The 26763-nt window shown below is 39.9% G+C and overlaps 1 protein-coding gene and 1 long non-coding RNA gene across 12 annotated transcripts in view; one reads left to right on the top strand and one right to left on the bottom strand.

Annotated features, from left to right (window-relative positions):
- obsl1b (obscurin like cytoskeletal adaptor 1b) overlaps window positions 1–26763 on the bottom strand; it is a 40990-nt gene that overhangs the window by 8794 nt on the left and 5433 nt on the right. Inside the window, exons 3-33 of one of the 10 annotated variants that reach the window (XM_031296492.2) lie at window positions 26494–26763; window positions 25236–25496; window positions 24777–25088; window positions 24382–24648; window positions 23885–24160; window positions 23431–23706; window positions 22897–23172; window positions 22332–22607; window positions 21708–21980; window positions 21245–21517; window positions 21066–21140; window positions 18979–20397; window positions 18244–18519; window positions 16470–16745; window positions 15499–15777; window positions 15021–15296; window positions 14501–14776; window positions 12971–13231; window positions 12256–12531; window positions 11886–12158; window positions 11026–11301; window positions 10655–10930; window positions 10103–10378; window positions 9747–10022; window positions 9359–9628; window positions 9007–9273; window positions 8598–8867; window positions 7714–7980; window positions 6362–6628; window positions 5547–5659; window positions 3911–4064 (exon numbers count right to left, since the gene is read on the bottom strand). In XM_031296492.2, coding sequence (XP_031152352.1) covers window positions 3911–4064; window positions 5547–5659; window positions 6362–6628; window positions 7714–7980; window positions 8598–8867; window positions 9007–9273; window positions 9359–9628; window positions 9747–10022; window positions 10103–10378; window positions 10655–10930; window positions 11026–11301; window positions 11886–12158; window positions 12256–12531; window positions 12971–13231; window positions 14501–14776; window positions 15021–15296; window positions 15499–15777; window positions 16470–16745; window positions 18244–18519; window positions 18979–20397; window positions 21066–21140; window positions 21245–21517; window positions 21708–21980; window positions 22332–22607; window positions 22897–23172; window positions 23431–23706; window positions 23885–24160; window positions 24382–24648; window positions 24777–25088; window positions 25236–25496; window positions 26494–26763 — 9159 coding nt within the window. The remainder of the gene's footprint in view (window positions 1–3910; window positions 4065–5546; window positions 5660–6361; window positions 6629–7713; window positions 7981–8597; window positions 8868–9006; window positions 9274–9358; window positions 9629–9746; window positions 10023–10102; window positions 10379–10654; window positions 10931–11025; window positions 11302–11885; window positions 12159–12255; window positions 12532–12970; window positions 13232–14500; window positions 14777–15020; window positions 15297–15498; window positions 15778–16469; window positions 16746–18243; window positions 18520–18978; window positions 20398–21065; window positions 21141–21244; window positions 21518–21707; window positions 21981–22331; window positions 22608–22896; window positions 23173–23430; window positions 23707–23884; window positions 24161–24381; window positions 24649–24776; window positions 25089–25235; window positions 25497–26493) is intronic. The other 9 variants (XM_036004511.1, XM_036004510.1, XM_036004509.1 and 6 more) reach the window with 9 other exon arrangements.
- On the top strand, window positions 532–26616 carry LOC116047612. Of its 2 annotated transcripts, XR_004898131.1 has the most exons (8): window positions 532–711; window positions 8822–8881; window positions 12028–12197; window positions 12403–12556; window positions 15638–15771; window positions 16485–16604; window positions 24839–25400; window positions 26503–26616. It is a non-coding gene; the product is annotated as an uncharacterized LOC116047612 (long non-coding RNA). The 2 variants fall into 2 exon arrangements; XR_004898132.1 differs by lacking the exon at window positions 8822–8881.

The raw sequence follows: 26763 nt of genomic DNA, 5'->3' as shown, positions 1-26763 counted from the left end.
TGTAGTATATATGCTTGGTGAGAGAATTGGAATAATATGTCCTTACAATGAATTCCTACTCAAACATATGTACCTTTGTAATTTGTTTTATCTTAGTAATATTGGATCTATGAACATTATTCTACCAGCTTCTAACTGTTCACCTGAGTGCATTTCCTGAGTGCATATAAGCTATTTATTTTGTCAAAGAAAAAAAAGTATTCACAATTACACACTTTTTCAAATGTTAACCTACAAGTATTTTGAAAAAAGAAATGCAATATGTATCAACACTGTGAAACCTTGCACACCCACACAGGTGCTTTAAATTACTCTGGCTAATTAGACCTCCTAGGTTGAAGTTGGGTGGAGCTTTGCTGAAATTTACATAAAGTACTAATAAAAGTCTAATCAGCTATAACTGATTTGGCCTGTGCGAGACGAGTTCTCTTAATACATCCATGGAGTGAACTAAGACCAATGTGCACCATCTTGGTATGCACTTCTCAAGCTAGCAGCCTCCCTAAAGATTGGGTTGGTACATTATTTGTTTGAACTTTTGTTGATGAATGGTTAAGAGAAGCTAATTGTTGGCTAAATGTAAATAACATTTGCCCAGAGAAAATAATAAAGTCCCCAGCATTAAAGAGAAGCAGCACATTATAGCAGCTAACAAAGAAGTGACTAACAGCAACAAAGATGGCAGCACTTATCTGGCATTTTGAGGGCATGGTAAGTGCTTTTTCTCTTCTTTTTTTGTTGCTCAAAATAATCCTACATGGCATGACCAAGCTAACTACACTGGGAGGGTTGACATGCTGTGAATATATATATATATATATATATATATACATAGCTACTTTGACTAGCTGTGACAAAGCTAAACGTTAGCCTACTTCACTTTTAGCCTACTTTACTTGCTAGCAGTATGAGTGGAAACATAGCTATGTCTGTGTGTTTCTCTCATGTTATGGTCATACTGAATGCTAAAAGTGGTCCAACATAGTCTGAAAGCATTTAATACTTTTTTCTTTGACATAATTTACACTTTCATAGATCTTTTTCACAGCAGACATTTTGAGTTGTCAAAGGAGTGTAACGCAGGGGAACTAATAACATTAAAGCCACAGTTCTATTGAAGCTTCACAGTGAGCTATCGTGCAGAACAAAGTGAATACATTCTTTATTTCATTAAGTACACCTATGTGTTCCTGACACAATGACATAATATCGCACAGTTGTTGTTGTTGTTGTTAAGTTACCTGTTTTGTGAGTTTTTTTTTTTTTTTTTAAGTGTTAGGTACCATTAAAGAAATGTGTATCTGCGTGGATTTAGCTTAGTGCTGAGTCTAATTTCTAATTTTTGAGCAGCTGTATTGTTGATTAGGTAGAACAGCTTATGTGTGCTATTAGTTATAAGGGTCATTCCTAGCATTCAATGCCATTTGAGTCCCCATGATATAATATATTGTATGTTGTAAAAAACTGGGCTAATACTTGTTTCTAAAAGCTTGTCTTACACGGTTAACCCACCTCTGCTATAAAACACAATGATATGTATCCAGGATTAATTAAAAATGAAAGAATTACTCTAATTTTAGCACAAGTAGGCTAAACTGCCATGTCCCCAATCAGAAACAAATATAAGTAAGAGAAATAAAAAAAAAATCATTATTGTTGTATAGCCTTATTTATAGTATTTCTCAGCAAATGTTATTTTTTGTTATTAATACATTTTTAATGCCTAAAGTTTTTAAAATATGTTGTGTCCCTGAGTCGACTGTCCCCCCTGTTACTCTGATCTAAATCCCCCTGAACAAGGCTCATGACTATTCCTTTAGTCACATGACTCAGGAAGTATAATATAAACTTGACATGTAAAAAAAATGACATGTAATGTAACTTAGCAAGAAAAAGTAATTTGTGTTTGGTAGATTATTTCTCTGTGGTAACAATGCTTTTTGGCAATAAATCTTATACCGTTGGAAAGCCTGTTTAGTTCCCTTTCAAATGGTGCCCCATTTGTAAGGAACATGCATTTGTGGGATGAGCAGCAGCGCTGAGTATGTGGGTGCGCCAATGAAAAATTAGCCAAATCTTATCTGCCAATGCCAAACAGCTTATTCTGCCATTGACTCGTTTGGTGTTTGGTGGATTGGATGATTGAAGTTTGAAGAAACATGACATATTGGCAATTGAACAATTTATTCATTTCACAAACAGGAGCCTCAGTAGCGTGTGGAAGAACCATACACAGCCACAACAGCCTGGCACCTCCTGCTCATGCTGGTCACCAGCCTTGTCACACACTGCTGTGGGATGGCATCCCATTCTTCAACCAGCATTTGTCGCAAGTCAGCCAACGTGGTTGTGTTGGTCACTCTGGCACGCCCAAGCGGATCCCACAAGTGTTCAATGGGGTTGAGGTTAGGACTGCTGGCAGGCCATTCCATCCTCTCCACTCCCACATTCTGGAGGTAGTCTCTGATAAACCCCGCCCTGTGGGGGCGAGCGTTGTCATCTTGGCGGATAGAGTTCGGTCCCAGACTGTGGAGATATGGGATTGCCACTGGTTGCAGAATCTCATCTCTATATCTCTCGGCATTGAGATTGCCTCCAATGATGACAAGCCTCGTTTTTCCATTGAGGGACATGCCGCCCCACACCATCACACTGCCTCCACCATAAGGTGTTAATCTATCAGTGCAGCAATCAGCATAGCGTTCTCCGCGTCTTATCCACACTTTGACCCTACGATCCAACTGCCGTAGGTAGAATCTTGACTCATCACTGAGTCCTCCACATGTTCAGGTTCCAGTGCACGTGTTGCCGACACCAGCGCAAATGGGCCTGATGGTGAAAGGCAATGGCAGAGAAGATTTGGCAAATTTGTCATGGGCGCAATCCACATACTCAGCGCTGCTGCTCATCCCACAAATGTATACCCCATTTGTAAGGGAACTAAACAGGCTTTCCAACGGTATAAGATTTATTGCCAAAAAGCATTGTTACCACAGAGAAATAATCTATTTCCTTACTTTTTGTGCTAAGTTTATTTTTGGCAGGAAAGTCCTCTACAAGAAGCAGAGAAAGTATCACTCTTTATTCAACCTTTTTCAAATGGTTAATGGTTAATGTATTTGTAGTAACTTGCAGGGAATGAATTGGCAAATTAAATCAATTAAAAATGAGGCCAAATTCCATTTAAAAGAAATGTGTTGAAATGACATTGTGCCTTAAAATAGAACGTCTTTTTTCAAGATAATGATTGTTTGAATTTGAACATTTTAGCTCATAGAAAATATAAATATTACAATAACTCTGCATTCAAAACCCTTTATTAATAGAGAGGAGACTGTCCGGTAACAGGGTGGACATTTGGCCTATGTCACATGCTTAGAATTTGGTCAAAATTATTAGACCATAATATCCTGACTTGGACCAATATAGTGTTCTTATAATATAGTTTAACAAGCCCTCCTTCAGATGAAATATTGATGATGGATATTTTTTTTAATAGACTGTAAACAAAGCTGAAATGGCACTAAATAGTAGGAATGACCCATAAAGTTGGTGAGGGAATGAGGTGACTCATTGTTTCTCAAGTAAATGACTGACCCATAGCTAACCCATGTATGAATTTCTTAAAGTGCCCTGTAACTGAGTTAGCCACATTCTTTTGACAAATAACTGATGCAATGTGTTGTAAAACAAATGTAACCCACAGCATGTGGAGCTTACTCAGCCAATACCTCTCTATGGCCTCTAGTTTCACAGCAGTAATTTTGGTAGTTTGGGCTTCTAGTGTTTTAGTACTCTTTCCCAACCATATATTGTTAAATACTTTGTGCAGTTCTACCTTACCACTGTAGTAGTATACCACTGTAAAACTAGAGGCCCTTTTCTGTAGTTTTTAGACAGCAGACTTTACCATAGACCTCCACAGTGCAGGATGTAGTAGCATCTCCAACATCACAGGTGTACATGCCAGAATCACTGACATGACATTTCATGATCTGAAGAAACCGTTTCCTTCCCATTGCATAAATGCGCAAGTCCTTGCTTGGCTTCAGCTCAACCCCATTCTGAAAATGATAAAAAAAAAAAAAAAATGGATTTAATTTCAAGTACAATTATGCCTAATCATCTCCAAACAATTAAAACTGCAGCCTATGTGATGCATTGTCCGATTGAGTGAAATGCTTCTTCTTTTTTATTGTTCCAAATTGATCAACACAAAGTTGACAAAATACAACAGAGCAGAAATGTATTTTAGGCTACTTTAAGACTTGAGCTCAAAAGTTGGTCAAAAATATTTAAATGCTTAGTTCACAAATATTTTGGCTAAATCAGATAGTGTCTTACTATCATGCAATCTGTTGTTTTAATGTTTGTTCAATGTTCCTGATGCTGTGTTAATTGTGTCCGTTAGCGACTTTATAAAAGCCGGTGCTTTTATTTTGAAGAAGTAATGTCGGTAAGAGAACAAGATGCACGGTCAGGTGTTAAAAAGTTTAGTTTTTTTGTTTAGCACCTAGCTGATAAGGGCACAAGGTTTGTCAATATTTCGTTTCCTGTTGTAATTGATAATGAGTGACTTTATTATTCATTTTTGTAGTTTTGCTTAATTGGAGAAGGAATGTGCTAGCAAGAATGCTATGTTGGCTCAATGTACCTACTGTAATTTCAGCCATGTTAACAAGCAATTAGCATTCCTTGGTTTGCTAACCTACATCTAAGACGTGCTGTGTATTGCAGTAACTACAGTATTATGTTGCGAAGCATGCTTAAAGTGTAACTCTCGCCAAAATGCAACCTAGGGTCTTTTTGTGAATGTACCCGAGTTAAACTTTCGTTTAAAAGCATATTTAGGACGGAAGCGCCACTTTTAAGATTTACCGTATTCTCGTTTTTCGGTCAAATGGCCTTTTGAATGGGAGTGCTAGGGGCACTTTTATGCTAGCCTCAAAATAGCTATTTTTAAAACACTAAGAAGGCTCGACACAACATGAAACCTTGCTCGAAGTATCATGGGGGGCTCTATACCTTAACTACACCAGTGCACAAGGGATATACTAAATCTGTGGCTACTTGTTTTGATATTGACTCGTTTTGACTGAAAATACGGTACATCTTAAAAGTGGCGCTTCCGTCCTAAATATGTTTTTAAATGAAAGTTTGACTCAGGTACATTCACAAAAAGACCCTAGGTTGCATTTTGGCGAGAGTTACGCTTTAAATTGGGAGGTCTACAGAATTACTAATAACGCTATAGTGAACCATCAGTTGAAGAGTTATAGGCCTTTTCAGACCAAACAGTTTGAGCTGCAGCAGTATACTGCGCCCGCGCTTTGCTTGACGTAGCAAAAAGCCGCCGTCGTGCGGAGCAAGCCATTCGAAATAATGGGTTTCAGAGGGCAGCGGTGTCGTTGCCGCATTTGGTCAGAGAGGCCTATTAGACCATCATTCTGCCGGGGTTGGATACATTTTTTTGGATATAAAGTCTTTTGGCTCCCAAGTTTTGTAAAATAATTTTATGTTGAAAAACAAGAACTCCAACAACTTGCCTTCATCCATTTCACATCAACGTTGTGTCTTGACAGCTCACACTCAATAGAGATTACTGCACCGTCAGGGAATTTCTGGTCTTCCAGTTTTCTGAAAATGGTCACTGGAGGCTCTGGAGAAAAAGCATGCTTAGTTAGGCAAGCAAAAAGGTTTTCTTAAATTTCTCTAAACAATGCACCAAGTGTATGTGTTGCTGCTCAAAATTAAAGTAGCAATATGGTTCAGTAATGTGGACTAATTTACCGCGATGAGATTTTCATCCAATTGTCATCGCCGCAGCTCAAAGGGATAATGCATACATAGTGACTTGGCATTGAGGGGATTATTTTACAGCATGCTGTTAAACTAGCACCTGACAGATAAGAGTGAACAGAGCTACCGCTTTTCACTGGGTCATGCTAGGCTTCTTTGTGTTTGTAACATGAGCCTGGATAAAGCCAACAGAAGTAGAGCTGTCACTCTATTTTATTATCATGCCTCAACTGGTTGGCATCTGGTCTACTCTGAGTGGACCACTTTAGCTACCAGTCTTGAGGTAATGGCAAAATGTTTCAGTCACTTTTTGATTTGGTAGTACTGCAGTGTAGTGTACATGGTTTGCGTGTTGAAAAGTTGCAAAGTAGATATTGTAGATTATTCATTAGACTAATGACAACACTACGGCCTTGTAATAAGTACATCTCCTCAAAATGACTTTTACTAGTTTCTAAGTTTGACCACATAGAATTATGCTGTTATATTTCTACTATAGTGAAATCAAACATTGGTATCTGCTTGTTGAAACATTGGCAAAACCTCTTCCTAAATTACCTACCCTTCACAACAAGCCTTGCAGTCGTCTTCAGATTCTCTACACAGAACATAAAGGTGCCAGTGTCTTCTACTGATAGGTTGGAGATGGTGAGGCTGTGGACTTGTCCTTTGGCACTCATACGGAAGTGATTTGTCGGCTTAAGCTGGATTGCGTTTCTCATCCAGGTGCCTTGGACATCGGGATGGGAGAGCTCCACCTCAAAAGATGCCGTTTCTCTCTCTGTGGTTTTAATGTCAGTCAGCCCTTTCTTGATTGTGATTTTTCGAGCTGTAAAGAAAATTGCAGAGCTGTGTATAAGGCATCACAGTACTCTTAACAAGTAAGTACATTTAGCTTTGTGGCCGTTGTTTGTGTTGGTACTTTTTTTTAGTATAATGTAACCTGAATAATAGTTAAACAAAGGTTATGTTTGAAAGATAGGCCACCGTAACAAGTATTTCCATTCCACTTTTAACATTGAGCAGATATGGTGTCCATTGTGTGTGTGTTACAGAATAGGCTTGGAGTCTGTTCTGTACAGTCTGCAGTTAAACAATACAAGCTGGCACATATTGACAAGCCGATAGTTTAGTCATTTGAGTATGGGGCTTTACACAAAAGCCAGCTTTGAAACTGCCAACATTTTTCACTTATTCTAACAGACGAGCATTCCCTGTGGAAAAAAGGAGTGTTTATTTTGGAGACCTGATGACAGCAACCTTAGTTTTGAAGGCCAGGGTGTAAATTTAGATGCAATGAGAGGAGATCCAAATTCATAGGGGGTGCCAACAGCAGCCTGAAGTCCTGACTTTCCCCTTCCCACCCACAATAGTGTTGAAAGAACAGCTTTTAATTCACTGACTGGCCTGTGGATCATAGGGCTAAGAAATATAAGCAGCATGCTCAAAGAAAAACAAGCATAAGTACGTCTTAATCACTACAAGATGTTTTATGGTGTGTCGAGCTTGCTACTTTCAAAAAAATGTAAGTGGTGCTTGTTCATAGGTCAAATTTAACTTTGCAAAAAGGAATTCTAGTCATTGAACAGAAGAATCTTAACTTGTTATCTATCAAGCACTCCCCTTAAAAATGTAATCTGATTTGCCTTTGACATAGATAATGAAATCATCAGAGCTTGGTTGATCCTGTGTTAATACTAAAGTCGGCTTGGGCTGTAAGGCTATCACCTGTTGGTCGCCATCATGCTCCAGTACAAGAGCCACCCTGGTCCCCAGTCACTCAAATTACTCTTACTCAGTTAATTAAGCTTTGCCTTTACAAGAAGCAGTGATGGGGTGTGCAGGAGGTTGGGTCATCGGCAACGGCGGTAAACAAACAACAACAGGGCATAGTGAGAACATGTGCACACTCACGTTCCACTGTGAGCTGGGCTTGCGTGCGGTCGTGGAGGGTTTCACAGCTGTAGGTGCCCCGGTCAGACATGGCCAGATTGTAGATGGTGAGACTGTGTTTTCGGCCCTTGTGTTTCAGGGAATTCTTGGCTCCAGGGTGGATCAGCACCCCTTGCCTCATCCACTGCACCTCTCCCGAATCCAGACTCACCTCCACCTCTAGAGTTGCCTCGCTGTACTCTTCAGCTACAACTGGTGTCATCTTCTTGGTAAACAACACCTGTTGCTCTAAAATGAATTTAAGGAATTACTAGATAGCAGCATTTATCATGTCAATGATTTATGTTTAATTTCTTTGTTAATTCTACAAGGCTCTAAAGCCATTTCTAGACAAAGGAAATTATAATATAGACCATCAAAAAATCAGCAAGCTTACATTAAAAGTTCAAGCACACAACAAGTATAAAGCTTAAAGGAGCCCCCTGCAGCGTCACATACACCATGACCACTGAGCCACTTGTGTCTCTCAGTTACCAGAGGAATTCTAACAGGAGAAGCTGCTAAGCACTAGCCGTCAAAGGCGCCTGTGCAACAATTTCTACTTGTCCGAAAGGGTCATTATTTTGTGTGTGTGTGTGTGTGTATATATATATATATATATATATATATATATATATATATATATATATATGCTTATGTGATATTAATGGTACACAGGCATTTACACTCTCTTACAGAACTTTTATGTTTATTATTCCAGTGTTGCTGACAATAACTCAAAAATATGGTCACAGCTACCAGAGATCTGAGGTTATTGAACAGTAAAATGGTTGTTAAATGTAGCTTCTGTGATACATTAACACAAATGTATATTTAGTGTTAATGAATGGGAGAACAACTCTCACCTTGAATGTGGAGTTCAGCCTCTGATACCAACCCCTCTGCGTCAGCTGTTACTCTGCCGCTATCTGAAACCATGCAGTTGTGGATGCAGAGCATGTGGCATAGTCCGTTACTTGAAGTGACAGTGCGCTCATTTAGAGCTACTTGCTTGCCATTTAAGCTCCACACCAACCGAATGTCCTCTGGTGAGACCACACACTTAAATACTGCATCTTCTCCTTCACAGACCGTGATGTTACGAAGCTCCGCTATGAACTCAACAACACGGGGAGCTGAAGGCAAAGCAGTCAGCTGAATTAGATTCCTTTTGCTCAAAATATTAAAATAGCCCACACATGTAAAGTATTTTAAACTATTTTTAATATGTTATTTTTCTCTGACCTGCCTTAACGTTGAATTATTTAAACTTACTTTCTACAGTGACAGTAGCTGAGGTCCTATCATCTGTGGATTCACAGGCATATTCTCCAGCATCTTCTTCCACTAGTTGGTGGATGGTAAAGCTTCGTTCGCGGCCTTGTGCCCTTATTGTGCGCCCACGGCTTGGAGAGATCTCTTGGCCATCTTTTAGCCACTGGACATCTCCTTTGGCCTTGTTTATCTCACATCGTAATATAAGGCTACTCCCCTTCAGAGACACAGCGTTCTCCAGTGGTCGGATAAATTTCACCTTCATTTCTGATGAGTAGAATAAAGGAATACAATCAAGTATGTTTACTTGGAAATATTGGGCACATTAAGTTTAGGAGTGCCAAATTCTTACCTTTGACTAAAAGATTGAAATACATCTCATCTGTGTTTACGTCACAGACATATTCCCCAGAATCTGACAGCTGCAGGGGATTAATGGTGAGCTTGTGGGTATTACCCTCACTGGAGATGTGAATGTTGTCCCCATTCAATAGTTGGCCATCTTTCAGCCACCGAACATTAGCTCTTTCTCGGCTCACAATGGCACACAGCGTAACACTCTCATTTTCATAGGCTGAGACGTTATTTTTTGCTTTTTTATTCTCAAACTTGACTGGCAGCTCTGAGAAAAAAGATTGCTTGTAAATTCCATGTTTAAACATGAAACAATAGGTTTCCAAAATCCTGCAGAACCTACAGAAATTCAATCTATACATGTTTCAAAGTAATTTAAATCTTACCTTGGACTTCAACAATTGTTGTCAGTTTGTCATCGATGGCATCACAAATGTATTTTCCAGAGTCGGAGGGCTGGAGTCCAGAGATGACAAGCTTCCTCACAACGTCATAGCTGTCAATTTTAATGCGAGTGTCTGGTTTCAGTATCACGCCATTGCATAACCACTGAACGGTGGCGTTTGACCGAGACACCTCACACTCCAAAATAAGGTCATCTCCTTCTACCAGGATATGATGCTCTGGGTGGCCTGAGTTTCCAATGATTTGTACTTGAGGCTCTGAACATAAAAGACGTATCATTATTGTTCTGAGTAAAGGAAATACAGATAACATTAGCATTGCTTAATGCAATGATTACCTTTGACAGTGATATAGAAGACCATCTTATCATCCACTGCATCACAGGTGTACTCTGCCGTATCTTCGAGCCCAGCATTTAAGACAACCAGTGATCGGAAAACGCCTTGCTCCTCGCTACAGTATCGCTCAGTGTCATCAATTAGCTGATTATCTTTGTACCAGCTGACTGAGGCATTGGATCTTGATAGTTCACACACAAGAATGATGTCATCTGATACTAAGAACTGCTTTTCTGTCTTTGCATTGGTTTTTCCAAGAATTTTTACAGGCAACTCTGAAAATGAATAAAATCTCTATTAGAACAGAAATTCCTCTAAGCATCGAGTAAAATGCACTGAAATCCCCGAAAGATTGTTTTAACTTCTCATGAGTTATTATCTTAGTATCTGGATGAAGTCAATGATCTGGTCTAAATTAGCATAGATTTTATAGTCTTTCATAGTCTGGATCTTGAGTACACAATATAAAGAACTCGTAAAGATTATCATCTTTCGGGACTTTGGGGGCTCCATATCATTTTGAAGTTATAGTTTTAAGTATGATAACCTACCTTGCACGTTTACATTGAAATCCATCACATCATCCTTTGCATCGCAGACATATTGCCCAGCATCCTCCATTGTTAGTGAGTGAACGGTTAATTGACGCATGACACCATCCTCAAGGATGGTGATATTTTTGGAGTCTTCTACTTCTTCCCCATTCTTCTTCCAGGTGACCTCGGCATTTGATCTTGAAACCTCACAGTCTAGAACCAGAGTCTCCCCAAACACTTTGTCCACTCTTCCTGCCATCTTCCTTGCACGTATGAAGCGAACAGGAGGCTCTGTGCATTTAGAAAATGTTGTTAGAAATGGATAAACACTGACAGAGCAACATATTTAGAGGACCTACTTTTTTTCCTTCTTTAGTGTCCTTTACCTGCTATGTTTACAAAGAATGTCACAGACTCATCTGCAGTATCACAGACATATTCAGCTGAATCTTTGACGGTAGTTTCTGGTATAATAAGTCTTCTGTAGACACCATCCACCTCTAAGATAAGGTTGTCATTCTCCTCCACTTCGAGTCCGTCTCGATACCAGCGCACCACTGCATTGGGCCGTGAAATCTCGCAGCTCAGTACCATCCTCTCAGAGGTCTGCTGGCACAGTTCCATTTGGGACTGACTTGGGGACACAATCCGCACCGGAGGTTCTGGAACGGGGCGTTATCATCTAGTTTAGCCATCAGTCATTAGTTTAATGAATAGTATAAGGTAGTCTACATTGTTTTCGAGGTGTCAAGTTGATGCATATATTGCCTGCAGAACTGTCTATGATGCATCTTGATCCTGGATGAATCAGTTAACCCCTAACTTTGGCAATGGTAAAGGCGTTAGTATGCTTCAAACAAAGTGCTTCTTAGGTCATCGAACAGCGTCTGAACCCTCCTCCCCACCTTTCGAATGTTAAAATTGTTATTTTCTTTCTAAACTTGATAACTCAACAAGCATGCCCCCATCACATAGCGATTGGACAGGTGTGTGGGGGTAATAAACCAGCAGGATTTAAACTTAATTTATATGTGTCACTCTTACACCCTTTCTATGATGGCTTTCCAAACAACCCTCAACTGTGGCCATTTCAAAATGGGTATTAACGCTCTTCCCTCTAGACGAGCTTGTTCGTTTGAAGCACACTCATACCACAATCTACTCTTTTTTACTTTTTGCTAATACAATACTGAGATACTTGCATACATTCAAACATACTGTAAGTAGACTCAGGGTATTATTTTACCTGTAATACTAAGGTGAAAGAATATTGAAGCGTCAGCTGTATCACAGACATATTCTCCAGAATCTTCAACTCCGCTAGAAATAATCTTCAGTCGTCGATAAGGGCCTTCAATCTTGAGCTTGATGTTCTCACTCTCTTGCAGCTTTTGGCCATCTTTGTACCAGCTGACGACACCATTTGGACGAGACAATTCGCAGCTCAGAATAATTTCCTCAGGGACATGACGGTCAAGGTGGACATCCTCCTTGGGGTAGATTATCACCACCGGGGGTTCTTAGAAAGAAGAATACATGAAATTGAAACATTGTCCACGTAAGTCAATATAAGTGATTTTTTTTTTGTGTGCAGTTTTTATAAGCTACGTTATTACCTCGTATGTTAACCTTATACATTAGAACGTTGTCTCCTGCACGGCATGTGTATGTGCCTGTGTCGGACAGTTGGGCTGAATGTACTGTCAGATTCCTTGTGGTGCCCTCTGCTTGCATTGTGATATTGTTGCATGGTTGCATTTCAGTTCCATCTTTGTACCACTGGACAACACCATCAGCCCTTGATACTTCACATGACAGGACAAGCTGTTCTTTTTCCACAACACTCTTGAAAAGGTCCTCCTCTGGGATATCAACAAATGTTACCGGTGGCGCTGCAGAAAACGGTACACAAAAGAAGTGAGTTGTTGCTTGAACATGGAATTAATTGTTTATGCCCATGCATATACATGCTGATTTAAAGCCTTGCCATCTAGATAACAACTATTCATAGACAGCATAATGATCAGTGGGTGTTAATCCACTTTTAAAGCAAAGTGAAAAACAATTTTTGAAGCAGTGCACTGATGTAATGCAATTACCGTAGTTGTGTTGGAAAACCCAGCAGACTCATTAAAATACATGCTATTAAATGTGAAGCACGTATATGAAAAGCAACTAATGTTTAATGAAATTAGGACATTTAGAAGGGAATCAGCTATGATGAATATGATGATGATCAGGTTTTGCTTCCTTCTTAGATATTAGCGGTCATGAAGTTGTATCAGACTCTACAATGACGACAACTTTCCGAGAAAAAGCTTAGCATATCACCTTTCACCTCTGCATAGAAATCGTTGAAATCTGAATCATCGTCAGTTTTACAACTGTATACCACAGAGCATGAAGACGTGGCCGACTTCATAACCAGTGCCCTTTCTTTGCCCCCTGAATCGATGTTTATTCCTGATTTTGGCACGAGTTTTGTTCCATCCTCACACCAACAGGTCTGGCTTGTAGGGTCTGAGATCTCACACTGCAGATTGATCGGGCTGCCTGCTTCAACAGATTTGCTCCTCTCAGCCTCTGGAACAGCTGAGAATCAAACTGGTGCTATAGGAATTTCAATCCATTGAACAGTAGATATAAATCAGATTTGCTAAGCTATCCTATGTAACAGTGAGATCACTCACGTCAACAATGCTAGAGTCATGGACTCGCATGCAATCAGTGATACAGCAAAATGGAACATGAATCTTTTTTTTTTGTCTATTTGTTCATTAAATCTTTGTTGTTACAGAACATGTACAGCTTAATTGCCTTTTAGACCAGGAGGTCTGCAGTATCTGCAACTCATCCTTCATAAGTCTCGCCAGAGTTACACCGTGGCAAGCACAATATTCTGTTCTGCATCCTGCAACAAGTTTGACCCGATCATGTGGGCCACTATCATTACCAATGAACAGAGCAGTTAAATCAGCATAAACTCTTTTAGTTCAAATAAAAAATTGCGGCAAACATGTTAGCAAACAGCTGCCTATTTACACACCTAGCAGACACAGAGCAAATGTATCATTCGTTTTGTTTGTGGCCCTTTGTCCTTTTAGCTCTATTTTGTTCTCCATCAACTCCTGATGAAAATATCTGGCTCTTTAGCTACTAAATGGTCAACTATGTTCAACAGCTAGTTGCCAACTTTGTCACTCTCCCATGCTAGGCAGGAAGCACACAGCCTGTGTATCAGGTAAAACAGTAGCCTGCTGCATTTGGAAACGGGGTTAATGAGGGGAGTGAGACTGAACCAAACAGTAAAGTAGCTGGTTATAAAACCAGAACAATGTGCCGAATAACAATGAAACGCTCTGTGGAGCTGAGGGAAACTGCAGTCCAGTGAACACTCGCTGTGGTTTGTTACTACAAGCAACCCCTTTCACATTACACATAGACATTTGATCAACTGTTAAAATGAAAATTTTGTTTGGGCAGTTTTAAGATGCAGTTGTACCACCATGCTCTTAACAAAGTCCAGTCTGAATGGGCCTTTAAGTACCAGTATTTGCTTGTTAAAGCAAGAATGACATAGACCTACATTAGACCTACATATCAATACTGCTTCTTAAAAAAATAGCAATATTGAAAAATATCTATTCGTTTACATATTAATTCATGGTCAAATTTAAGTAAGCTGTGACAGCATTACATTTTCTATCAGGGTGTATATTTCTGCCAAAATGAAAGTACAAAATTATCAGTACACCATATCTCAGAACATTATAGAATAAAATAAAAAAAAGTTGATCCAATAGCCAAACATTCACTGAAAGAAGTTAGTGATTCTGACATAGCTGAAAATACTTAGATCACCTGCAACATCCACCTTGAATTCTATACGGTCATCTGCGGCCTCACAGCTGTACAACCCAGAGTGTCTGACTTCTGCTGATGGAATAACCAACGCTCTCAATTTTTCTTTTGTCTGGATTTCACATTCACTCTTTGGAAATAGCTGCTCTCCATCCTTGTGCCAATAGACTTGGGCAGTTGGCTCTGATACTTCACACTGCAGCTTAATTGGGCAGCCTGCTTCAACAAATTTGTTTCTTGCGATCTCTGGAAGTGCTGAAAACCTCACCGGAGAGGCTGGAGGGTATTATAAGATTTGCAGAACACTGTTGTTAAGCTGCCAGCACATCATTTAACAAGTAATGTTCATCAAACCTTTTGGTTTGGTTATTTGAGCACAGTATATACAACATATGAAACTCTGTGATTTCAGACAGTGTTACAACAACTCTAAATAAATTTAGATGTAATTAGGCAAAGAAGTGTACAGTTAAGGGTAATTAAGGAAATGCTAAAATGTTCATCTTGAAAAGAAAATCACCTTCGACGTCCACATGGAATGCCACAACATCATCAGCCAGGCTACAACTGTAGAGGCCAGAATCAGAGACCTTAGCAGAATGGATAATTAATTTTCTCAGGGTGCCATCTCTTTTCATATCAAGGCCAGTTTTGCAAAAAAGCTCCAACTCATCTTTAAACCAGGAAACCTGGGCGAGAGGGTCTGAGACCTTACACTGGAGGATAATTGGACAACCAATTGCAATCATCTTGTATTTTTCTGACAGTGGGATTGGCATGATCTGTGGCGATCGGCCTAAGAGAGGGGAATAACAAGGGTTTTGGATAAGAGATGGATTCACCAACAGTGGATAAAACACACTGTCCAGCCACTCATACTGTACCATGTTCTCATGAACATTCAAAACAAATTAAGCAGATTGTTTAGCACTCACATCATAGAATGAGACGCACATGGTAGGTATCATAAGAAGATAGTAAGGATGAAAATAAATCACCTTCTACGTCCACTTTAAATGCAATGGTGTCATCTGATGTTGAACATTCATAGGTGCCACCATGTATGTTTTCAGCTGAGTGAATGAGTAGTGTCCTTGTTAGACCGTCTGACTGTATTTCCATATTGTTTTGCGGTAGGAGTTTCAACCCATCCTTGTACCAGTTGACATGAGCAGAAGGATCATGAGAAAGTTCACAGCTGAGGACAATGGAAGAACCTTCTTGGATGGACTTGGTCCTGTCAGTCTCTTGAAGCTCTGAGAACTTCACAGGTAGTGCTATATGTTTCAGATATTGCAAAAAGAGTGTCTTAATAAACTTCATAAATGTCATTTCTTGAAGTAATTAAATATCCAACCTATTCAATTACAAAGAATTTCAGGACAGGACAACATAACATACAACATCAACACAACTTGCTTAACAAGGACAATGAGAAAAAATATTCAAAGGGCTAAAAGACCAAGAACCAAGTTCACAGTTATTGTACACTGACATTTAAAGCACAGACAAAATCACAGGTAAGAGACAAACAAGAAAGTAACAGTGTTTGTTTATGGTAAAGTATTCAGTTAGTGTCTTCAGTGAAAAAGAACATGACACATGAAATGCATAATAAGAAGCTGCGTTGAGAAGCTGCATGTTTTAATAAGATATGGAGAGAGGATGTCCTAAATTATCTAATTTCAATTAGATAAAAATTGGGCATCATGATTAGATGTGATAGGAAATTATTTTTATTAGAATGACAATAAATCATGCAATAACAATTTACCATAACAAATTGAACTTCAATTATTTCAGAGGAAATCTTTCTCTGTACATTTTTAGAAAAGTAGTTGACCAAATTAGGGAAGCAGAAAAATTCACTATTTTCTGTTGGGGGATTGGACAAACGTGACCTAATCACCTGCTGCAGTTAGTTGGCCGTGCAAGACAGTGAAAGCGCTACAGAGTTTCTGAGCATCACCTTTTACTTCCACAGCAAACTGGATGTCATCATCCTTTGACTCACAACGGTAAACGCCAGTGTGAGCCCGCTCGGCTGATGGGACAACTAGACTCCTCAAATTTCCCTCTGACTGGATGTCTACACCATTTTGAGGTAAGAGCTTTGTTCCATCCTTGTACCAACTGACTTGTCCAGTGGGGTCTGACAGCTCACATTGTAGAGCAATGGGAAAGCCCGTCATGACCGTCTTTTTCTGGTCACCCTCAGATAAAGCTGAAAACTTCAGAAGTGGAGCTACAGGATTAAATGTAAAATAGAATTGGTCAATAAAACAGATCCTGTTGTTAACCAAAGGAAGCAAAGCACAAACTGTGAAACTAAAGGCTTCAGCAGGGTATTCAAGCATTACATTTTTTTAAATCCATGCCCAACAACTTTGATTCAGTATTTCTAGAAAAATGTTTAGCTTTTAAATCCTATTTTGTACAGGTAACCTAAAGTAAAACTCAAATAATATAACTTAAAAAATAACTGAATGGAATTAATTAATCTTTCCCATCATTCAAATTTGAAAGTTATCCTGTATGTACAGTCTTGAGCCTTTTTTCTTCAGTAAATTTAAGAAAAATCAACTCATTTGGCATTGCTTATGTGCTTGTAGGATTATTCAGCACAGAGAGTTTCTTGGCACTTCCAGCAGGATGTTGCAAAGTTGGAGTCACTCCAGTGGCTAACCTGGTAGAGCAACACATGAAAGGGACTAATGAAACCCTAGCTGCTTGACTCCACCCGTCCTACTTTTCTTTTGATGTGACTGAGAACCTCCCAAGAAGTTAGGGTCATCTAAATGCGCCAAAACTGTTTGCTTCTGCTCTCTGTTCTGGTAGAGATTTTTGAAAAGAATTAATAGTTATTAGGATATTAAGCCTTAAAGAGAGGGCTACTGTATCTTCAGGGCATGTTTGCTTGACTGACAAGTGCCAATGAAGGTCCCATCGCTTATATAAGCTACAATCTGTTCCGCTAGCCTCTGCCAAAGAACATATTTTCTCATAGATTTCTTTTGTCAGTCTTTCTGAAAAACAAAAATATATGCTCAGGAGCTAAATGGGTGTTCACTATCGTACTGGGAAGTGAATAGCACTTAAACACCTCCCAAAAAAGACAACAGAGATGTGAATCATTATTAATAAATGTAAAATTGTACGTAAGGACTTTACGTGGTGCGAGTGTGAGCTCATCTCTTTACAAAATAAAAGCCATTGCGAGCTACCTAACTAGCTACTCCAAGACATGAAATAGAAGAAGCAGAACGGCTGTGCCACACAATGTCAGGTAAGGTTTTACCATGGCTAAGTGATTACCTTAATTTAGAACATAGGTGGGTAGGTAGCTACCCACCTTAAGCTAGGAACGTACTGTATCTAAGGGTATTTTGATTTAGAGATAGAATGGAGCTAGAGAGCAGAGATTCTGCCATCTTTTACATACTCCCAAGTGGCCACTTCTATCTAATTATTAATGTTATTATAACACTTATACAGTACATTGTGATGTTAGTGTGCAAATTGCACAAATAAGCAGCATGTAGCTAAGAGCTCTTAATCTGTACAAATGTCATGGCAGTGTCTTCATTTTTGCTGGTGTTCTGTTGCTTGAAAAAGGTTGATTGTATTCATCCAAAAGTAATTAAAAAGAGCACTTGCTTTTTATAAGCGAAGCAAAAGCATTTGGATGCACTTGACCCTGACTAAAATCTATTTGCAGAATAGATGAAAACAACTTTTTTCACCTTCAACATCCACATGAAACTGCATTGCATCATCTGTTGTCTTGCAGCTGTAAATCCCTGCATGAGACAGCATTGCTGACTGGATAGCCAGTGTTCTTATGGAGCCCTCTGCCAGGATGTCTTGCCCAGCTGCTTCTCGTAGATTAATTCCATCCTTGTACCAATTAACTTGAGCGTTAGGATCTGATATCTCACATCGCAGCACTATGGGTTCACCAACTTCAACAGACTTGTTCCTTTCAGCCTCACAACATGTTGTAATTCTCACGGGTGGAGCTGGGGATGTTTGAGGTAACATCAAGAGAAAATTGCATCACTATTACTGACTACATCAAAAATTATGCTTTCAAACAACAGAAGAGCAAAATCTCAAATCAAGATTAGTCATGCCAATACGTCTTAAGAGTTAAAATAAGTAATAATAAAATATATGTCTTTATGCTATTAGTAATCTAACAAGGTATATTTGGTTAGACTTGAGGTAACTAGGCATTCAAGTTAGGATTTGAAGCTAATTTATTTACTCTTTTCCCTATCTTTAATATTCCTCACAGACCACCCAAGCTCAAAGTTTTACATTGACTACTAAAGTAGTTTTAGTATGAACAAAATCATGTAAGTAAATTTTGAAATTGTCAAAGTCTCAAGGATCGCAAAAAGCAATCTATTCATTTTACACAATGGCAACATTGTGCCCGTCCATTTTTGTTTGATAATGCTAACCATTTAAATCACCTTCAACAGCCACCTTATTTGCAGTGACACTGTCACTCCAGTGACTGTCATATGTCTTTGATTGATAGATCTCCTCTGATTGGACGGTAGATGTCTGCTTGACACATTGAGGCTCTGCAAACTGGGTAGATGATCTCTGCCCAGAGTTAATTATGCGGTCTACTTGGTCTTCTGATGCCTTCATGGTGTGATGCCACTCTGCTGGGACTGTTGTGGCCATGGACTGATACAGCACCTTCGAGTGGTTAGTTACTGCTTGGCCTGTGTGGTCATCCAATCTGACATGCGCAGACTTTCGCAAGTTGTAATGCTTTCTTGGTTGTACCATTTCTGCCTCTTTAGAGTTATAGAAGTCCAATGATTGAGGAGATGCAGTGGACAGTTGGACAGTTGACATCTGTAGAGGTCTGTTTAACTCCTCTGATTGGTCAGTTGCAGTCCATAATGAGTTATAGGGTCCCTCTGAATGGACAGTTTCAGTTTGTAAGCAATCAAAAAGCTTCTCTGACAGGGCAGCTGGCAGCTGTATGGAGCTACAGAGCTCCTCTGATTTGACAATTGCAGTTTGTAAGATTTTAAAAGGCTCCTCTAATTGGAGAGTTCCAGTATGTGTGGATTGTAAGGGCTCCTCTGGTCGGACAGTTTCAGTGTGTGAGCATTTAAAGGACTCTTCTGGTTGGACAGTTGCAGTGGGTGAAGATTTAAAGGGCTCCTCTGGTTGGACAGTTGCAGTGTGTGAGGATTTAAAGGGCTCCTCTGACTGCAGAGTTGCCGTTTTTAAGGAGTTACAGAACTTGTCTGATTTGACTGTTGAAATCTGTAAGTGGTTAGTAAGGTGTTTTGACTGGGAAGTTGAAGTCTGTAAGGGGTTACCTAGCTCTGACTGGACAGTCCACATCTGTTTTGAGCTATGTAGCTCTTCTGATTGGACAGTTAGAGTCTTGAGAGTGGCTTCCTCTGATTCAACAGCTGCAGTTTGTTGAACATTACAGATCTCATCTGTCTGGACAGCTGTCTGCGGGGAATTATCAAGCTCTTCAGATGGGGCTTTTGCATGCTGTAGATAGTAAATGAATTCCTCACCATGTGATTCTGTGAGCTTATTAGTGTGATGGTGTGTGTCAGATTGCATCATTGATGGCTTTACAGAGTTACAGTAAACAGGAGATTGGGAATTTGTTGTTTGTTGATTGTCAGAGAGCTCCTTTGGCTGTTTAGGTGTAATCCATTCAGTCATATATTCATATGTTGACTGGGAAGTTGGCATATGAATGGAATGTTCTTCGTATGTCTGTGCATCTCCTCTCTCGCCACAGAAGGTGCCAGAATTGCATTTTGAGGACATGCAATCAACTTCAACAGGAAAAGCCTCTTCAGCGGACTTCTTTTCTTGTTCAGAAGAGAGCCTTGGCGATGTAGCTATAAGCATTGTGATGTACACAAAGAAAGGTTTTAGGTGGTTGTTGGTCTCAATACTTCTTCTTATAACAGAATTTTGCATCAGTGTGGGTTAGCATGGAGTTATGGGATAATTCATTGCAAAGACAAACAAGAAGATCGACCAGGTTTGGTCTGAGATTGAGCTCCTATATTTCCCCCTTCAACTGATTCCTAATACTGTTATACCACAAGTATTTACACTAACACCTTAAAACCCTGAAAAGCATATCAATTTTCTTCTCTTTAATAAGAGTTCCTTGTCATTGCAACGGTGAAAGGTTCGGGGCAGCAATGTGAATGAAAGGGTCTGGTGATGAATAAGACATAAGATGGACTGAAAGAGTGGTAAGCTGCTTGTTACAAGCAAAGATGGCTGTTAAAATGAAAAATTAATTGACAAACAACATATATGTTAGTATGAGGAGCAGCTACTCAGGTACTGAAAACCCACATGTTTGATTAAGAGCCAATCACTGCAGGAAATGACATGAGACCAGGATTCAATATGACAAAAAGCAATTGTCTAAAGGAAAAAAAAGATGCAGATGCCTCAGATGATGGATTTAACAGAAAATACACCACTATTGTTAGTGGCATGTATGTGCTGGGTTAAGATGGATGACTGATGTTGAAATATATCAAATCACCTTTGACATCCACAGTGTATTGGGCAGATGCATCAGCTATCTCACCAATCTCGTCACCACAGTGACACTGCTCTGCTGTTTGGACAAAGCCAAAGAGAAAACAATGAGCTGGGTGATAGCTTCATGTATGTCACTAAATACTTGGTTCTTAATTGTGCAGGTACAATGTGGAGCACCACCTTTCATGTCCACATTTAACTGTGCATCACCAGATGTTTCACAGCCAAACCTCCCATCATCAGACAATTCATGTAACTGGAGGGGCACGGTTTGGCTGCTGCTCTGTGATTCACAGTCAGCTTCCCTTTTTGGGTAGATCTGGGTTCCATCTTTGTACCAACAGGCTTTGGCAATGGGATCTGAAATCTCAAATTGCTGAACAATTTGGCAGTCCGCTTCCGCAGACTCAGTCTTCGCAACACCAGGACCAAGCAGATACGTCGGAGCTGGCACTACAGACAATCATTGGGGGGATAATTTTAGTGTACATTATCCTTGATGTTTGGACAAGTGACTTCAAAGAGATATTGTCAAAACTGTCACAGATATTAGCTCTGCATTGTAACAACAAATAAGAAGACAGACCAAAAGCTACACAAAGAGTTAGTCATAACTAGATTGAAAACACATTTGCAAAATCACCTTGATTGTTTACTATTAATTGGGCAACATCATCTGCTGTTGCACAATAGTATGCTCCAGAGTTTGAAGGATGAGTTGGTTCAATTACAAGAGTCTTCTTGATGCCTCCCATTTCAAAAGCAGGCTCTTTGTTAGAATCATGTTCTTTATCCCTCTGCCATGACACCTGGAAAGCAGGGTCTGAGGTTTCACATGTTGGTTCAGTTGGGCAGGTTGCTTCAAGTGACTGCGTCTCCACAACCTCTGGTGAGGGTGACAACGGCAGCATCGGAGCTAAAGATGATGATTCATATTATAATTGCGGACTTAACAGTGCATATTTACACTCTTGATTAAGAAAGGGATTATAGTTTCAGCTTTCCCAAACGGGAAACCAATCTGTTCTATCTCAGACCAAATTCAATGAGAAAAACACATTTTCAAGGATTACATAGATTCATTACATGGATTCCGTAGAGATTAATTTTTACCATGATTTAAGAAACTGTTAAAACTTCACACAAAACACCACTTGAACACAGACAGACAGACAGACAGATACGCATATTGTAAGTGTTAGTTGCATTTAGTTACCAGAAAGCTCTAGGATTTGCTCTAAGATTCAACAAATTAAAAAAAAATCACCTTTCATATCCACAGTGAAGTGAATAGTGTCATCAGAGGTTTCACAGCTGTATAGCCCTGAGGGCAAGACCTCAGCAGATGGGATAATGAGTCTCTTCAACGTGCCATTACTCTGTGTATCCCAATCATTCTGCGGGCAGAGCTTTACAGCATCTTTATACCCGCAGACAGGCACAGTGGAGTCTGCAACCTCACATTTCAGCTCCAAAAGTTTGCCCGCTTCAAGTGACTTGGTTCTCTCAACGTCAAAGATAGTAGAGTACGTCACTGGTATAGCTAGCATTGGAAATTCAGGACAGCTAAATAAAATCAAGACTGGACACCTTGCAAAAATGTAAATGCTGAGCAGCACATGAAAAGGGCTTTGGGGACTTTCAATTTAGGTCACAGCAGTCGCAAAACAAATGATTAAAACAAATAATTACCTAGTGTATTAACAGTTCTTTAAGGTTATGTGCACGAAACAGTCCTTCAAACCATACAGTACAAGCAGGGATTATTAGTGGCATCTAGAAAGAGTTGGTGGTTACAAAATTAACGCACAAGATAAAAAGTGTAAAGTCACCTTTGATCTCCACTTGAAACTCCATGGTATCATCCTGTGTAGTGCATCTGTATACACCAGAGTGGCACAGCTCTGCAGACTGAACAACTAACGTCCTTATGTTGCCCTCTGAGTTGATTTCTAATCCAGAGTTTGAAATGAGCTGCATTTCATCCTTGTACCAGCAAACGTGGGCCTCAGGATCCGACACCACACACTGGAGTACAATAGTGCCGCCTGCTTCGATCAACTTGGTCCTCATTTCTTCAGGCATTGCTGAGAACTTCACAGGTGGAGCTATAGATATGTTTAGATCTTATGTCAACCTTAAATCAACCTCATGTCAGCCCTTAAGATTATTCATCATAATCTATTTAACAAAATACAACTAAATTGCTAACATGCTGTATTGCAGTCAAAGAAAAAGGTGACAGTTTAGCTGCACTTCTTATGAGTGCTAAGAACAAAGGCAACAGACAACATACAAAAGTGTCATCAGAGTTAGTTGCTTTGCTGAGGAGGAGCTTGTTAATCGCGTAGGGTAAAACAAATCACCTTTGATGTCCACAGTGAACGTGATGGTGTCACCCTTTGTCTTGCAGCAGTATAACCCAGCGTGGAAAAATTCTGCTGAATGGACAATCAATTTTCTCGCCAAGCCATCAGCTAGAATTTCTACTTCAGTTTGAGGATTGAGCTTTGACCCATCTTTGTACCAGTGCACCTGGGCAGAAGGATCTGAGAGCTCACAGCATAAAACAATGGGGTAGCCGGTTTCGATGGTTTTGTTCCTCTCCGCATCTGGAATTGCTGAAAACCTCACAGGTGGGGCTATAGATATTTAGATATTTTAATGGATCGTTAAAATGTGAATTTTATGTTTTGATAAGTCAGACTTTAAGAGAAGACTAAATGCATTTTGAAATAAGAAAAGAATAAGGGGGTAATACGTGACAATAAAGATGGTTAGTAAAAGACACCAGCATTGTCAGAAACTCACTCCACTCACCCTCTACTTCCACATTGAACCTGATGACGTCATCAATGGCATCACAGCAATATACTCCCGAATGTGAGAACTCTGCTGATTGTATGACAATTCTTCTCATGGTGCCTTCTGATTGGATATGCAGACCCTCCATTGTCTGTAATTCCACCCCATTCTTGTACCAGTGCACTGGAGCTGCAGGGTCTGACAGCTCACAGTAGAGCACTATGGGGTTTCCAATTTCTACAAATTTGTTTCGATCCATTTCTGACATTGGTGAAAACTTGACAAGAGGAGCTGCAACGTTTAGAAAAACAATAATGTTTTACATAATTAAATCTTGTCTTTTAGGATAATGAACTGAAGGATACAGTACATTAGCGTCCTCTTGCATTGTTGATGCCAACAATGTTTGCACATTTTCAAATTCCAGTTAAAACAAATAAAGAAACAAACAATACATCTTAGGCCTACCAAGACACATATTCAAGCAAATTATGACAGTAACCCATACATACCTTGAATGTACAGTGCTGCAGAATCCCGGATCCCATAGGCAATAAATGTGATCTCGGCTCCATTGTCTGTATCACGTACTCCTCGAATGCGAAGAGATTGGTGTGTTCGTGACCGACGCATGGAATAATGTTCATCTTCCTGAAGCTGAGTACCATTTAAGAACCATGTACCGATAACTGAAGCAGAAAGCTCAATAGAGAACTGGGCATCTTGCCCCTCGGGTACCAAGGCATCCTGTAAGGGAGCTTGAATTCTGGCAACTGGAACTGGAAAAGAGAATTTATACATGATTTAGCAAGCAATATCCTCAACCATGTTGTGATTTCATTAATCAAGAACAAAAAAACATGGCATAATTGATTTAGCACAGTTGTTTTAGTATAACTGAACTTACCTAAGTGAACAGCTCTAGGGAACTCAACATTGTTGCTCTTTCCATATTTGTTTACACTGCAGATGCGAAATCGATAATCGGCTTCACATGGTACGCTGTCACCAAGGATCTCCACAGAGGTTGCAGAGTCAGTGGTCAGGCACTGTAGCCACTCCTGTGAGCCAGTGCCCACTTCCTGTCGCTCAAGCACATATCCAGATGGAGGGTTCTTTCGTGAGTCCTGAGCAGGAACCCATGAGAGAAGAGCTGCATTAGCACGCTCTGTGTTAATCTGCACACTCACTGGAGAACTGGGAGGACAATGTCTGGCCGCTGAAACAGGAGAAACCTATTATGCATCAATTTCTCTTTGGACCGGAATAACTGATCAGTTGATCAATTCTAAAAGTAATTGCTCTCAATAGACTTTGTGCAAATATTGTATTTGGAATGCTACAATCTACAGATGAGGGACCCTACCTTTCACTCTTAGCATAGAGGAAGTCTTGGATCTGCCTACAAGGAAAGTCACGAGGCCAGAGTCTTGGGGCATTGTGTTGACGAAGACCAGGATGTGAGTCCGACCAAAAGACTTAAGGATGGTCTGATGTGTTTCACGCAGCTCTATTGCATCTTTATACCAATGTATGTCCATTTCTTCTTTTTCCACTTCAACACAAAAGGCAGCATTTTCACCTTCCAATACATCCACTTTTCTTGGAAGCTTCCGCAAAATTGTCCCTGCAAGAAAAGCACTCCTTAGCACATTAAAAGGACAAGGATTTTGATCTATCTAATGGAAAACAAGGACCCTACAAACGAAAAAATTGTAATTGCCTGCCAGAACAACACATATATAACACAAGTAGTTTCTGATCTAACACTCATTAGGACAGCATAATTTGTCAGTGCCTTCCAAAATCTTTACAAATCAGCGTTGTAAAAATAAAACACATTTCTGATCTGACACTGCTGTTGTATGCATATTAAATTGAATTGCCTGTAGATGTAGCCAGCAATATTCTTATCTGTCAATTGTGTTGTAGTTCCAGACACTGGGTCTGGAATAGGGCGGACTCTATTAACCAGCGGCGCAGCCAGATCAGGCGTTTGCGACACGTTCTGGGTCACCTGTAACCGGACGTGAAGTAATGTAACAGATGTACTGATATTAACCCAAACTATGATCTTTTTCTAAACTTAATCAAGTAGTCTTGTTGCCTAAATGTAACCAAACTGACTGTTTCACAACGTTAATGCCGTGTTTAAAACTGCACTGTCGATTCTCTGGTTTAGATGAAGACGGAAAACGCTCCTGTGGGTTGTATTTCCTGCCACCACTAGGGGTGTGGAATAAACAAGCTATAATGTCGTATGATATAGAGCAGAGGTCTTCAACGTTTTTTAGGCCCTAAGCTATTCAAATAATAATAATTTACGTATTCATATATCATATTTTAATGTCAAACATACATGTGGAAGGCACAGTGAATAAGCTTAACTGTATCTGTGGATGGCTACCATAGTGGCTACCTTACCTATAGGCCAGTAAGCGTATCGTCAGTGTGTTGAGGTTGTTTTTACAATATGTTGGATTCATGTTAATGTATATTTTCAGACATATTTTAATTAACTTTCAAAAAAGTAATAAACAATAATTTGGCGGCCCCCCTGCAGTGAGTCTGAGGACCCCCTAGGGGTTTAAAAGGAATTGTTGCACTATTTTATCCTGTTTTACCTTTCACAGCTACCTCTGCAATGCTTCTGCCCCCGTCGGGCATCTCGCAGAGGTAAATCCCATCATCGTCAACTCCAATGTCACGGATAGTTAGTCGCCGTTTTGTTCCCCACTCCTCCATTCCATATTTGGCCCCTGGCTGCAGTCGTCTATCCTCCAGATACCATGTGATGGCAACAGAGTCCTCTGGAACTTCACACTCGAGAACAGCCAAATCTCGTTCCCATACTTCTAGATCAATGAGAGGCTGCTTGAACTGCACAGGCGGCT

The sequence above is a fragment of the Sander lucioperca genome, chromosome 8 (assembly GCF_008315115.2).
Source record: "Sander lucioperca isolate FBNREF2018 chromosome 8, SLUC_FBN_1.2, whole genome shotgun sequence".
Taxonomy (NCBI): domain Eukaryota; kingdom Metazoa; phylum Chordata; class Actinopteri; order Perciformes; family Percidae; genus Sander; species Sander lucioperca.
This window is presented reverse-complemented; position numbering and strand designations above follow the sequence as displayed.